This window comes from Gracilinanus agilis, chromosome 3 (assembly GCF_016433145.1).
Source record: "Gracilinanus agilis isolate LMUSP501 chromosome 3, AgileGrace, whole genome shotgun sequence".
NCBI classification, from domain to species: domain Eukaryota; kingdom Metazoa; phylum Chordata; class Mammalia; order Didelphimorphia; family Didelphidae; genus Gracilinanus; species Gracilinanus agilis.
This window is the reverse complement of record NC_058132.1, coordinates 431,928,074-431,942,354: the sequence shown is the minus strand read 5'-3', so window position 1 is coordinate 431,942,354 and position 14,281 is coordinate 431,928,074. Positions and strand designations below refer to the sequence as shown.

Genomic DNA, 14,281 nt, shown 5'->3' with positions numbered 1-14,281 from the left:
AAACCACACAGGGGATTTGGGAAATGAGAAACAGTTTAACTTGGTAACTGACAGTTAAATGCCACAACAAACTAGCTAGGGATAACAAATAGCTATGTGGGGCTATGTGGGCTCTTGGTGTAGAGGAAAATAAACAGGAAGCTTTATAAAATTAAGTTTAATACTTGATAAGGAAGGGAAAGAGGGTAAAGGATTTCTAATTCTCAGAAGTACCAACTGCCAATTAGAATGTTGGTTTGAAGCTATACTCAACTAAACTGATAGCCAGCTCTGGTTAAAGCTAGAGAGGGGCTGGGAATTTGGGAGTCTCACACCACTTGTCCAAGATGATCCTCAGATATAGGCAGGACACAAGAACCCAATCCTTGTACAGCAAGTAAATCCAGAAAGGACTCTAGGAAGTAAAAAGCTATCTGCTTGTTGTCCACCAAAAGCAGAATAGTAGTTTTCACTCAATCTAGGCTTGCTTGATGTTCACTCTTATCTTCTTCAGATCCCAAATAACGACAGGCTGCAGAGGCTCGTTTGGCTGGATGCCACCACCACGCTCCTCCAGGATAACTCCTGCCAGCCCCTGCCAAGTTTCTCTCAGCATAAACCTTTCTCTGCATTCTATATTAGAATATCCATAATTCCAGCCAGGTTTCTGTTTTGGTCTGTCTGTTTCCTATCTTAAATTTATTTTTACCTTACAAACTACCTATAACAGTGATAATACATATATAACCCAGTGGAATTGCTTCTCAGCTCTGGGAGGTGGGAGGGAAAGAAAACGAATCATGTAACCATGGAAAAATACTTAAAAACAAATAAACAAACAACTATTATCTACCCTTTTGGTCACATTTGTTCACATATTTTCTCTAAGATTCCTGAAAGTTTTAGAAGCCATTTAAAAAAATAAAGAATTGATGGTGTATGTTCTTTATGGACAAGGGCCCCATCTTATACTTCTTTGATTTTCCAGACTGACTCACTGGTATTATCTATCTATCTATCTATCTATCTATCTATCTATCTATCTATCTATCTATCTGTCTGTCTGTCTGTCTGTCTGTGTGTTGTATACACTTACACATAAATCTTCAGTTTCTAATTGTTTCTGGTTTCATTTTCTCATACCAGGTTTTATTTACTGCCTGCCTTGCCTCTGCATGCCACAGACTCCCAGCATTGTCACCTGACCTACTTATGGGATCTAAGAACCCCCGTGCCTTGCTGTAGATTCTTCTGTTGCATCCCTAGGGGTTCTTGACCTTTCCATATGCCAACTGAACTTTCTTTTATGTTTTGTGTCCCCTAATAACAGCATGAACTCTGAAAGCAGAAACCTGCGTTTTCTTTCGGTATACCTATAGCTTAGCACAGTGGTTGGCACAAGTTAAAGACTTAATAAATTTTCATTCATTCATTCATTCCTTCATTCATTCATTCATTCATGGGGGCCAGATGAAATCTTACTAAAGTGATTTAAAGTATACAGTGAGAATTAGAACATGTGAAAAGTATTTCGAGATCTCTGTTGTAGTATTTAGTATATGTAGTATTTTAATGTGTTTTTCAACTTTCAAAATAATAATAATGATAATGTTATTTCATTTTTCAGGTGGTTATAACTAGTAAAAGTAGAGAAATCCTGTATCGTATTTCACCATGGGCAAAATATGTGGTTCGTGAAGGTGATAATGTAAATTATGATTGGATACACTGGTGCCCAGAACATTCTTATCAAGTAAGAATTACCTATTTTTATTTAGCCAAAATTTATTTTCCATTCATGTTGCTCGTGGGTCATCAACTGGGGCAAAGGGGATGGGTTTTGGGATTACAGTAGGGCCAATACCTTCTAGAAACCATGCAGGAAAGTCTTTTAGAGCAGTGGCAAAGTTTATTGGGTTGGAGTTTACAATTTATAGGGAAAAGGATGTAAGTTAAGAGATTAGCTAAGCCTTTTGCAGGGACAATAGCTAGTAATGATTTACAAGATGGATACAATAGATTTAGATTACCTCAGTGGTTCTGAACAGAGTTTTTTATAAGATAATAAATCACAGGTGAATATGTAACATCTAGTTCACATTCTCAGGGAAATGTTTGGCTTCAGTGAGTTTGTATAGAACAGCTAGTCATTTACCAAGTATATTAGAGAGGGGTTTGGGGGCCTCATGTGTGGAGTGATTCTGGCCAGACCATAGCTTTCATTTTATTAGAGCCTATTCTCATTACTGGGGGCTACATAATCATTTTTCAGTTACTCATTTTTTAAATATGTTGACCATTATTTTTATTGCATATACTACAATCACTATTACATAGAGCAAAATTTTAGTCTCAGTTGTATAGAGTACTTTCTGTTAATCTAAAGGTTGACTATAAGTTGGATTGATTTTTATTTATATTTGTATGTAATTACAGAATCATAACACCTCAGAGATCATTTACTCCAACCTGTACCTAAATAATAATCCCACCTAAAACTTACCCATTGAATAATCACCCCGATTTTTCTTAAGAATTTTCCTGAGGAAGAATCCTTTGCCTTGAGGAAGTCTTTGGGCACTTTAGTAACTTTGATAACTGAAATTTTTAAAACAAGCTTCATTGTCTTTGAATTTCTTTTTTAATTGTATTTATAATCCTTAAGTAAAACTACTATTAAGTGCAAATTATTTCTATCATGTTCTAAAGTGAAACTATTTGAGATTACAGCCTTTACTAATAGTTTACTTGGGAAAAAATGACTAGGGACTAGAAGAATTTTAAACTCCAGAACTAGGTTGAAGAAACAAGCCCCTCATTACTTAAATAATTTCTTGCCCTAATACAGGTTCTAAGTGAATATATGTTGAGGCTTGAAGTGGGGTTTTGGAATGGGATTAGGGAGAGAGAGTAGTACTGAAAAGTCTGAAAAGCTGATCATTAAGTATTATTAAGGTAGGCAAACTATCCTTAGAACAGAGTTTCTGGACCTAGTTACACACTAGTAGAGGAACAGACAATCCTCAAGAGGAAGGAAAAGGCAAAAAATTTGGCTTTGAGTTTAACCTTAGTAATTGAAGTTTAGCTGGAGGTTTTGTAACACCCTTTCTTCACTATCTGTTGTATTTTAAAACAAGTCATTTAATGAGAGATATTCTGCGGACAGTTTTATGTTGTTATTAATGACATTCAAAACTATAGTTAGCTGAGAAGCAAAATATTCATGGCCTTATGAATTTTTCTTTCTTAATTTTTATAAATGAGCCTACAATTGATTTAATTCCTAAAGTCTACAATAGCATTACCAATGACTCATATGATTGCCCCCAGAAATAGAGAATATTAGTAATTAACTTCATTAATTAGAGCATATAATTTAGAGCATTTGTGTACCTTTGTGTATTATATATTTTTGAAACCATTTATGCTGCTATTCTGTTTGTTTCATATTTCTTATCCATCCTAGGAAAGACTCAAACTATATATCAATGTAATCCTGGATCCATTTACAATTCTAACTAAGGCATAAGCTATCAACAGCACTCAAAAAATGAAGTTTTTTTTTGTTGCAAGCTTTAGCTAATTTTAGTCATTAGTGTAAAAGCATTTAAGATTTTTTGACTGGAATAAATTATTAAAAATATTATCGAAATTAACTAATGTAATTCTCATGTTCATTTCTAAATGTAATCCTATGTACAAATTTATAGCTCAAGCATTCTCGACCCACAAAGCCAAAGAGTCTAAGAATCTATGAATCTCATGTAGGAATTTCTTCTCATGAAGGAAAAGTTGCTTCATATAAACACTTTACATGCAATGTTCTACCAAGAATTAAAGACCTTGGTAAGTAATAAGTGTTGATTTTGATTCAGATAGAATTTTAATGAGTCTATACTCTTTTTAGAGAAGTTAATAAAAAATGCCTTTTATGAGTTAAGAGATTAAGTGTGTAGTAGGGACATTTTAGTTTGGGCTCTTTAAAATAGATATACAAAAGAGAAATAGACTAAAATTAGCAGATGAGAAACCAATTTATTTTTTTTTTCATTTCAAATTGTGTGATGTGATTGTTTAAAAATAGAGAAAAATGTTAATGTAGTTATTATGTTTTATACATAAAGGTGCTTTCTCCAAGTGTTCAGCAGTTATTGATTGCAATATGCTAAGGTTTTGATTCTATTAGGGAGGTTTTAACATTTGGAATTTACAAGTAATTATATGTGTTAGAATGAATGCAGGCTATATCCAACTTTTTGGATGATTTGGTGCTTAATTATTGATAGTGTATTGATCAAATTTATTGTCCTTCTTATATCTACTCCTAGAACGTTCCTAGGACAATTTCATTGTTCATTAGCATCCTTTCCAATGGTTAGGCAGGGGGAATAAGTATAGTCAAACTATTTTGTTTTGCTTTGGCAACTTACAAAAGTTTTGTCTGAAGGAAAAAAACAGACCACTAGAATGTAATTTTGAATTATTAATTTAAAGTAGAATGTACTTATTCTTAGCAGGAGAAGGAAGTTGACTGTAGTGTAAAAGATGAGTGAGATTCTTATATGAGCTAACATATTGTGTGTAATAGGTGATAATTAAGATCCAGAGTTTGAATAAACACTCAGGTTATATTTCTCAGAATTCGTGTAATCTGGTAATATCACAAATTCTTTCTACAGCAGATCTAGAGTAATAATAGGTGGTAAGCAACTTGTGAACTATTACTTATACTTACAGATTTTGCTTTGAATTCTTTGAGAATTATAATGCTTAAAGGAAGTCAGTAGGGAAAAAAAGATAGAAAGAGTATCCGTATATCACTATGACTGTCTTTATAATGTGATAGAGAAATATGTATGTTTATATATAAATTTCCCAGAGCCCAATGACTCATGCCTTTAGAGAGGTACCCATTAGCCAATAAGTCTACAAAGAATGATGAAAAATAAAGATGAATTTGGTTTGTTCATTGTTCAAATTTCTGACTTCAATCTTAATTCTCTTGACTTGATTTCTAAACGCTAAAGCAGTATATAAGTGTAGTAAACAAATTAACTCAGATGAAATTCATTCAGTTATTTTTATTCAGTACTTCATATATTTAAATATCACACACACACACATATATATATGAAGTATATATCATGAGGGACTACTAAGGACTAGAATATACTTAAACATACATTTTTAAAATGTGCCTCACTGACTTGAACCATAGGCATCCTTGTAACATCTCACTTAAAATGAGTTTTACCTTTTTTGTTAAATATTTTGGTTTTAACTCTCATGTATATGGTAGGAAGAATAGACTAAGATAAAATTAGTTTTGCCATTTCCTCTTCTCTGTTGTGGTTATTTTTTCTTGAAACTATTTTTGTGTCAATACTAAGCATTCCTCCCTAAAACATTTTAGAACTATTATTTTTTTTTTTTTAAATTGAAAGTTTTGCAGGCATCTGGGTGGCTTTGAGAGTTTGAGAGTCAGACCCAGAGATGAGAGGTCCTGGTTTCAAATGTGACCTTGGACACTTCCTACTTGTGTGACCCTGGGCAAGTCACTTAACCCCCATTGCCTAGCCCTTACCACTCTTTTGCCTTAGAACCAATACCCAGTATTGATTCTAAGACAGAAGGTAAGGGTTTAAAAAATAAAAATAAAATAAAAGTAAAAGTTTTATAGCCAATTTGGACCTCCTACTAATCACCCTCTCAATTTAATTAGTTTTCAAATATTCCACTTAACCTTTTCTTACATGTCTTACCTTGCCAACAATCTTCTTTTACTGTTTTAGGTTCTATTCTAGAATCCTTTTATAGTCTCCTTAATTGATCTATATCTTCTCCTAAATTTTGGAAGGAGGATTTGGATCAACATCTGAGTCTAGATGTTATTTTCCTTCATATTTTCCTCAGTTTATCCTTCCTGTATTAACTTAATCTACTTCATTAGTCCATCTACCCCACCACTTCCTACATCATTTAAACTATATCCTATTTCTTATTTCATTAAAATCCTTTTTCTCTTCCCTACAAACATCCCATGGAAATTGAAAGTAGAAGTCACTTAACTTCAATGGTCTCAGTTTCTGACAATCATCTGAACTATCAGCTATTGCTAACAATTTCCTGTCCTTTGACAGTTTAGCAAAGATTCCATTTATTTCTTTAAAATTGATAAAAATTTAAGACAGACCAGAGTCAAATAACAGTTTCCTAGGGAAAATTCAGTAATAACTTACCAGCTGTGTTATAATGATCCATTATATGATTAAATGATCCTCTTTGGGCATAGTCATTTGAATAGTTCTGAATCCATTTAATTATACTGTCATTTAATTAACATCTTTCTGTCTTTTTAATAATGACATAATGGCAGACTTTCTAAAATACTTGGTAAAATCCAAATATAATATTATTCTAATCTACAAGTCTAATAATTTTCAAAGCATCAGTTTAGGTCAGTGATGGCCAAACTTTTTAAAGAGGGGGCCAAAGGAAAGGAAATGCTCATCTGTAAGTCTGTTTCTAAGGCTTCTCTTTTGAAGTTTCATTGTATTGTATCCTACTCATTGTATTCGTCAGATTAGGAATAATGTCCAGTGATCATATAGAACATTTCAGGGGGGTTGTATCTGGCCCGCTGGCCGTAGTTTGCCTAACACTGGTTTAGGTTATTATGGCATCACTTTTTAATTGTTCTTAGTGATAATCTTTCCTTATACTCACAATATATTTTATATTCCTTTTTAATAATTCTAGAATTTTGTAAGGAATCAAAATCAAACTCATTTATAGACAATGCTTTTTTTGAAATCAGGATATTTGCCTTTCTTTAGTTCTGTAATAACTGTCCTTTTTGCTATAGTTTTTCTTTTTTTTTAAACCTTTTGTTTATAGGCCATCTAAGCATTTTCAGTGCTTTATTTTATTTATTTATTTTAAGCCCTTAACTTCTGTGTATTGGCTCCAAGGTAGAAGAGTGGTAAGGGTGGGCAATGGGGGTCAAGTGACTTGCCCAGGTTCACACAGCTGGGAAGTGTCTGAGGCTGGATTTGAACCTAGGACCTCCCATCTCTAGCCCTGGCTCTCAATCCACTGAGCTACCCAGCTGCCCCCTGCTATAGTTTTTCAATGATATCAAGAGTGGCTCTATAATGTAATATCATTTTGCCAGGCAAAATGGAGACCAGGATGAGTGACACCCAACAGTTTTAGAATTTAAAACCAACCCAGATGCCATGAGACAGATGTCAAAAAGCAGTTACTGCCAGGACTGTAAAAGAGAGAAACTGGAACAAGAAAGGCTCTCATTCCTGAGAAGGGACCTGGGTGGTTGGGTGGGTAGGCCAAACTAAACCTAATTAGTTTATCTGCATTCTGTTCCAATACTTATCTCATCCTCAACTTTGGACAAAGCTGTGCTATATAGTAGTCATTGAACATCAAAGAACAACATTGAAACTCAATCAATCTGGCCAATAAGGCCAAAGGTGCCTGGCCTGGCCAGAGTGCCACAGAGAGGGAAACCTCTCCAGAAGACAGTCTGATTGCCTTTGATTGACAAACCTGATCATCAGTAGCTTAGTGAAGTTTTCCCAACACCTCTTTTCTTTAAGGATCAACAGTCTTATCCTTGGGTCTGAGGGAAGGAAACTCAGTCATCAGTATTATCCATTAGTCTATAGCTTTATCCATTAATCTAAACCCAGGATAAGCAATCAGAGAAGATGTGTGATTCAATTCACACCTTCTCACTTGATCAATTATTCCTGGGCACTGTTAGGTGGGAGTTGGGTGTTTAGCTGAGCTTCAAATACTTTGTGGGACCTGGAGTTCACCTAGGCTTTCCACCTTTCACTCAGCTTAGGCCCTTATACCATCAGAGGACCTTGGGCCATCTCTCCATCAGGCCCCATCTGATATCACCGTACCGCCACCTATACCAATAAGTCATCATTTCTTTCAGTTGTTCATCTGCATGTATTTATTTAGTATCTTTGAGATCTTAGACGTCCTTGTAACATCTCACATAAAATGAGTTTTACCTTTCTGTTAATTATTTTGGTTTAGTAGTAGAAACTAAAATTCTGTTGACACTAAGATGATGAACCCAGATGTCATAATTGGGATATCGAAATGATGATGTGTGCTGTTAGAAGGAAAGAGGAGAAATGGGTTGCAATAAGTAAGAGAAGGAGTTTTGCAAGAAGAGAGTGGCCGCATGCTAGGAACCAAAGAATTCTGGATTCTGGAACACAGAGAAGGGATAAGAAGGGAACACCAACTGCCCATGGGGCTCTTGGACTTCCCGTCTCTTGAGCTGAGGAGGTTTTGACTTCTGTTCTCCGAAGCTGAATAAACTTATCTCTTTTCTTCCTGTGGAAAGAACCTGTCTGGGAAAAAAAAAAATCAAACTGTTCCTGCATGCTGAAAGTATTCCTGTCTACCAAGACATGGTTACATGATTCCTGTTTTTACTTTCCCCTTCAACCCACCCCTTTAGTCTCCCCCCCCCCCATATCCAACACGCATTTCCACTGGTTTTAACATATGTGATCAGTCAAGACTTATTTACATATTATTGATAGTTGCATTGGTGTGGTCATTTAGTGTCTTACATCCCCAACCATGTCCGCATCAACCCATGTGTTCAATCAGTTGTTTTACTTCTGTGTTTCCACTACTGCAGTTCTTCTTCTGAATGTGGGTAGCGTTCTTTTCCATAAATCCCTCAGAATTGTCATCTTAGACCATTTAGTATTCCAACCTCTCCCTATGAACAATTCTTCTAATTATTATAATAGTGAATAGAGTTCACTACAGAGAATTATACATAACATTTCTCCACATAGGAATACAAATAATTAGATCTTATTGAAGCCCTTAAAGAGGCAAATTTAAAAAATAAGAGTTTTCTTTCTTTCCCTTCTGTTTCTTATTTACCTTTTCATGTTTCTCTTGATTTTTGTGGTTGGATATTGAACTTTCCATTTGGTCCTGGTCTTTTCTGTGCAAATACTTGGAAATCTTTTATCTTGTTGAATGCCCATACTTTCCCCTGGAAGTATATAGTCAGTTTTGATGGGTAGGTGATCCTTGGTTGTAGACCCAGTTTCTGAATATCATATTCCAAGCCTTGCGGTCTCTTAGTGTGGAGGCTGCCAGATCCTGTATGATCCTGCTTGGTGCACCTTGATATCTGAATTGTCTCTTTCTGGCTTCTTGTAAAATTTTTTCTTTTACTTGGAAGCTCTTGAATTTGGTTATTATATTCCTAGGGGTTGTCTTTTCTGGGTCTAGTGTAGAGGGTGATCTATGGATCCTTTCAATGTCTATATTGTCTTCTTGTTGTAGAATTTCAGGGCAGTTTTGCTGAATAATTTCTTTTAGTATGGAGTCCAAATTTCTATTAATTTCTACTTTTTCAGGAAAACCAATGATTCTCAAATTGTCTCTTCTAGACCTTTTTTCTTGATCTGTCAGTTTCTCATTGAGATATTTCATGTTTCCTTCTATTTTATCAGTCTTTTGACTTTGTTTTATTTGTTCTTGCTGTCTTGAGAGATCATTGGCTTCTAATTGCCCAGTTCTAGCCTTTAGAGATTGGTTTTCTGCTATAATCTTTTGATTTTCCTTTTCAATCTGGTCTTCTGGTTCTTCAAGGCTTCCAACTGGTCATTTCTGGTCTTCAGTTTGCTTATCAATTCATTTGATTTCTGAACCTCACTTTGCAATTGCGAAATTCTGCCTTTTAAATTTTTATTTTCTTGCCAGATCTCTTCCATCTTTCTCATAATCTCAGATTTGAACTCCTCAAGATCTTGTCATCCATTTTCATGTTTTGGGGAAGGTTTGGATGTCTTTAATTATTTGTCCTCCTCTGTTTTATGGGTTTTTTCTCTGCAGAAGATATCAAGTGTTAGAGCTTTTTCTTGGTCTTCTTGTTTATTTCTTGGTCCTTGCTTGGCATCATTATGCTTTCTTTATCTGCCAGAAGTCTGAGTAAGGCAATCTGATTCTCTTTGTATGGAGTTAGGGAGCAGTTTTTGCCTGAGGCTACTTTGTGAGTCTCCTGGCTTCTGTGGGGACCCTCCTGGGGTCTCTAGTCTAGCTGTTTTCAGGGTTAAGCCCCCGTGTTCCTAGCCGGCTGCCGAGAACCTGGAACTTGACCCATGCTTGCTCCTTCACCTGAGATTTTCCCCTGAGTCTGAGAGCACTGGACGCTGCTACTGCCTCTCTCAGCCCCACTCTGGTGTCCAAGGTCTGAGTTTTCCAGCCACCTGGGATCTCAGGTGTTGCTGCTCTCAGGGGCAAGCTCCTAGTAGTGCCAGCTAGCTGCCAAGGGACTAGATTTTTGCGCCCCCACTTCCTCTAATTCTGGAGCGCAGCCTATGACTCTGCTACTGTGGGTGGGGTGGGGGAGGGTTGATCCACTCGTGTTTTGATGGGAGCTAATTCTCCCGTTATAGTGTGGAAATGCCCAAATCCCATTTACCTTCGATACTGCGCCCTATTGTGGGGTCCCTTCTTTCATCTGGATTTGTTTTTTTTTCTCCTTTGGAGCCCAGCTTCTACTCAGCCACCATCTTAACCAGGAAGTTCACCTAAACTTATATATTATACAGGCCTTTTTACATATACTTTTTCAAATGTGAAAAAAGGGAGGGGGGGAGAGACTGTTTCTCCCCCCCCCCCTTTTCTTCTATTTCCGTGGGAAGAAGTTTAGGGGTGACCTAATTCCTATGAGAGAAATCTCAAAACTTGCAACTTATAATCTTGACTAAATGTCCCCAATAATGTTTCAAAGAGTGTTTTAGCAGTCTGATAAATGCTTGGACAGGCCTAAAACCTTGATTCAACTAAAAAACTGCAAACCTAAGGAATATTCCCATAAGCTTAGAAATGTCAGAAGCCCTGGGAAAGGATTGAGGAGGATAAAAGGAGGGTAGAATAAGAAACAGATGATGGTAAAGTAGAGATAACATTGTGTTAGATCCCTATAAAATCTGAGTGAACCCAGGCACCAGTGCCCACTGTTTCTGGGATCTCAGAGTTATGGAGCCATTCTCTCTCTCTCTCTCTCTCTCTCTCTCTCTCTCTCTCTCTCTCTCTCTCTCTCTCTCTCTCTCTCTCTCTCTCTCTCTCTCTATCTCTATCTCTATCTCTATCTCTCCCAATATTCTCTTTAGCACCCCTCCTCTCCCCAACTCCTGCCTTTGAATAAAGCCACATGAACTCTGCCAGCATCAAGTCTCCTGTCTGCTCATTGGAGTGATTTTGGGGGTACAAGGTCTCCCCAAATTTCCCTCCACATAACCACTTCATATATGTAATCTTAAAAGAAGTTCTGGAATTTATTAATATTCATACATCATTTCATTCTGAATGTGAATTTATAGTTAATACAATGTTAATATTATTGATTAATGTATGACAGAAAGTATAAGATAGCTGGCAAAGAGAAATGAAATTGATATACCCGCTTAGAAAAATATTACATGTACAATAATGATAAAGCTTTATGGTAATTCATAGAAAGAACTTGTAAAACCTTAAAGGGGTGGAGGAGAAGGGAATGAGAACTTATATAGCACCAACTATTTGCTCAATACTACGCCAATTACTTTACAGATATCATGTCTTTTGATCTTTAAGCACATCGTAGTGATAAATGTGACTAATTTGGTGATTAATTGAATAGGTTAAATTTTTAGCTTGGTAATATGAATAAAATGCTAAATGTATAGAAACCATATTAGGAGGTTCTTTTGTTTATTGGTTACTGTTATGTAAAACTAAAACTGATATAGTTTCTGTAATACATTAAATAGAACTGAAAGTTTGTTTTCTTATGTCTCCTACCCCTCTACCCCCTTTATTTAATAATGTAGCATTTATTTTCTCATACCACAATCATCTTGGGAATCCTGGATCTCTTATTAAAGTATTTTTCCCTTTAGATAGTATTCACTTAAAATCAAATAAACATTTTAGGACAAAGAAGAAGCAGCATTCTTTTTTTTCTTTATCCTTTTATCCTAAGCTGAGAGCAGAAATGAATTGCTTTAATGTTTGTTCTTTTGATAACCACCTTAAGGAGAAATGCATTGGTGAGAAAATGTAATTATTAAAGATAGAAAAAAATGTGTTCGAAATACAAAAAATCTTTGTAAATCACCAGATATTTGACATGTAATCAGTTACTCTTATTTAGTTTTCACAATTTATAGTTTCTATTAAAATGAAACTGAAGTTAAGGATATGCAGATTGGCATAGTTAATATTCTAAAGTCAAATTAAGATTATATTTACATATTTACTGCTTATTAAAACTGAGACAGTATAGCTAGTCAAATGTACATTTCCTGAGAAACTGACCTTCCTCCTATTGGGGACAGATAAGCCTAAAATGTTAAGTTGGTGAGTTTTTATAACAAATGTTAGGCTAATGTAAAACATAAATGTTAAACTTTCTTAAGACTAAGAAAATGTCATTTTTGCTTATCTCTAACAGTATAAGTTACCTTTAACCATAATTTCTATAAATTATTTAATTTATTTTTAACAGGATACAATTGTATTCAATTGATGGCTGTTATGGAACATGCCTATTATGCCAGTTTTGGTTATCAAGTCACAAGTTTTTTTGCAGCATCAAGGTAAAGCAAAAGTGTATTCATACCATTTTGTAATTTAAAGAAAAACATTAAATTGATTCTTGTATTTTATATTTTATAAGTATACATGTATTTACAGTATTTTATTATTTGGCATGTTTGCAGATGTAACAATTCACTTATATGGGTCCACTCTTATTATTAAAACTTGATTATTTGAAGAAAATTTGCTTCCAGCTTTGAACAGTGAATATATTCCTTGTGTGACTATCTGTTCATGCCTTTTAAAAAAACACCCTTACCTTGTGCCTTAGAATCAATATTATGTATTGGCTCTAAGATAGAAGAATGGTAAGGACTAGGCAATAGGGTTTAAATGACTTGTTGAGGGTCATATAGCTAGAAAGTATCTGAGGCCAGTTTTCAACTCAGGACCTCCTCTCTCCAGGCTGCTCCTAATGCTATCCCCTGGTCATGTCGTGTAAGATCTTTTAACCAGGATAAAAAGAATTCAAAGGTTGGCAGTAATCTTTTGAAATTATTTGCTTGATGTGCAATAGAAAAATAATTGAAAATTTTTCAAAAGATATGGGTTCTGGGGGCAGCTGGGTAGCTCAGTGGATTGAGAGCCAGGCCTAGAGACGGGAGGTCCTAGGTTCAAATCTGGCCTCAGACACTTCCCAGCTGTGTGACCTTGGGCAAGTCACTTGACCCCCATTGCCTACCCTTACCACTCTTCCACCAAGGAACTAATACACAGAAGTTAAGGGTTTAAAAATATTTAAAAAAAAAAAAAAAAAAAAAAAAAAAAAAAAAAGATATGGGTTCTACTTGTTCTACTACCAACAACCTGTGGTATTGTGACCTTTTGGGCTCCAGATTCTTCAAATATACGTGTACTGATAACAACAAACCATTGTTGAGCCCAGAGAGTCTTCAGATGCATTATCCATCTCTCCACTAATGGGCCCTCTTAGGTCTTTGGCTCATATGTGGAATAGTCATGTGGTAGACCAGTCATTTATAAGGAAGATTAGATTCTTGTTGTGGTACTTTTGGGCTCTTTATACTTGGCCCCAAATCAGTGATAGGGAATGGGAAGGGAGAGTAATGTAGAAATACTTAAAATTTGTACTTAGCTCATATTTATATTCTTACTATACAATTTAGATCAGATGATACAGGATAGCTTTTTCTTTTATAAAGAAGAAATAGTTAACACAAGTTTCACAAGTGGGGCATTGATAGAAAAAATTTAAATTAAAAAAAGAAATAACATAACTGTTATGACTATTTTATTCTTTTGGGAGCCTGATATTTAAAGTCATCATTTCAAAAACTTAATGTCTTTTCTGTTATCTTGTTATTCTTCACATAGGACACACTTCATCTCTCTACTTGTACATTTTCATTTGCTTTCCAACATTCTTAAAAAATTCTCTCTCTCCTTGTGTCTATTTTCCTTGGCATCTTTCAAGTCTTACTTAAATTCTACCTTCTGCAGGAAGCTTTTCCTAGTCCCCCATAGTGCTAGAACCTTTCTTCTGGGATTACCTCCAGTTTATTATATATCTATATCTATATCTATATATAATATATATGTGTCTATGTTTCATGTGCATTTATATACGTAAATAATATTACATGGGTATATGCATGTGAATAGATGCAAACACACATACCCA

General features: G+C 35.2%; 1 protein-coding gene across 1 annotated transcript in view; it reads left to right on the top strand.

The window, feature by feature from the left end:
• The window catches only part of GBE1 (1,4-alpha-glucan branching enzyme 1), a 372,788-nt gene that overhangs the window by 169,076 nt on the left and 189,431 nt on the right, over positions 1-14,281 (top strand). The window contains exons 4-6 of the mRNA XM_044670326.1: positions 1,607-1,732; positions 3,690-3,825; positions 12,548-12,638. Coding sequence (XP_044526261.1) covers positions 1,607-1,732; positions 3,690-3,825; positions 12,548-12,638 — 353 coding nt within the window. The remainder of the gene's footprint in view (positions 1-1,606; positions 1,733-3,689; positions 3,826-12,547; positions 12,639-14,281) is intronic.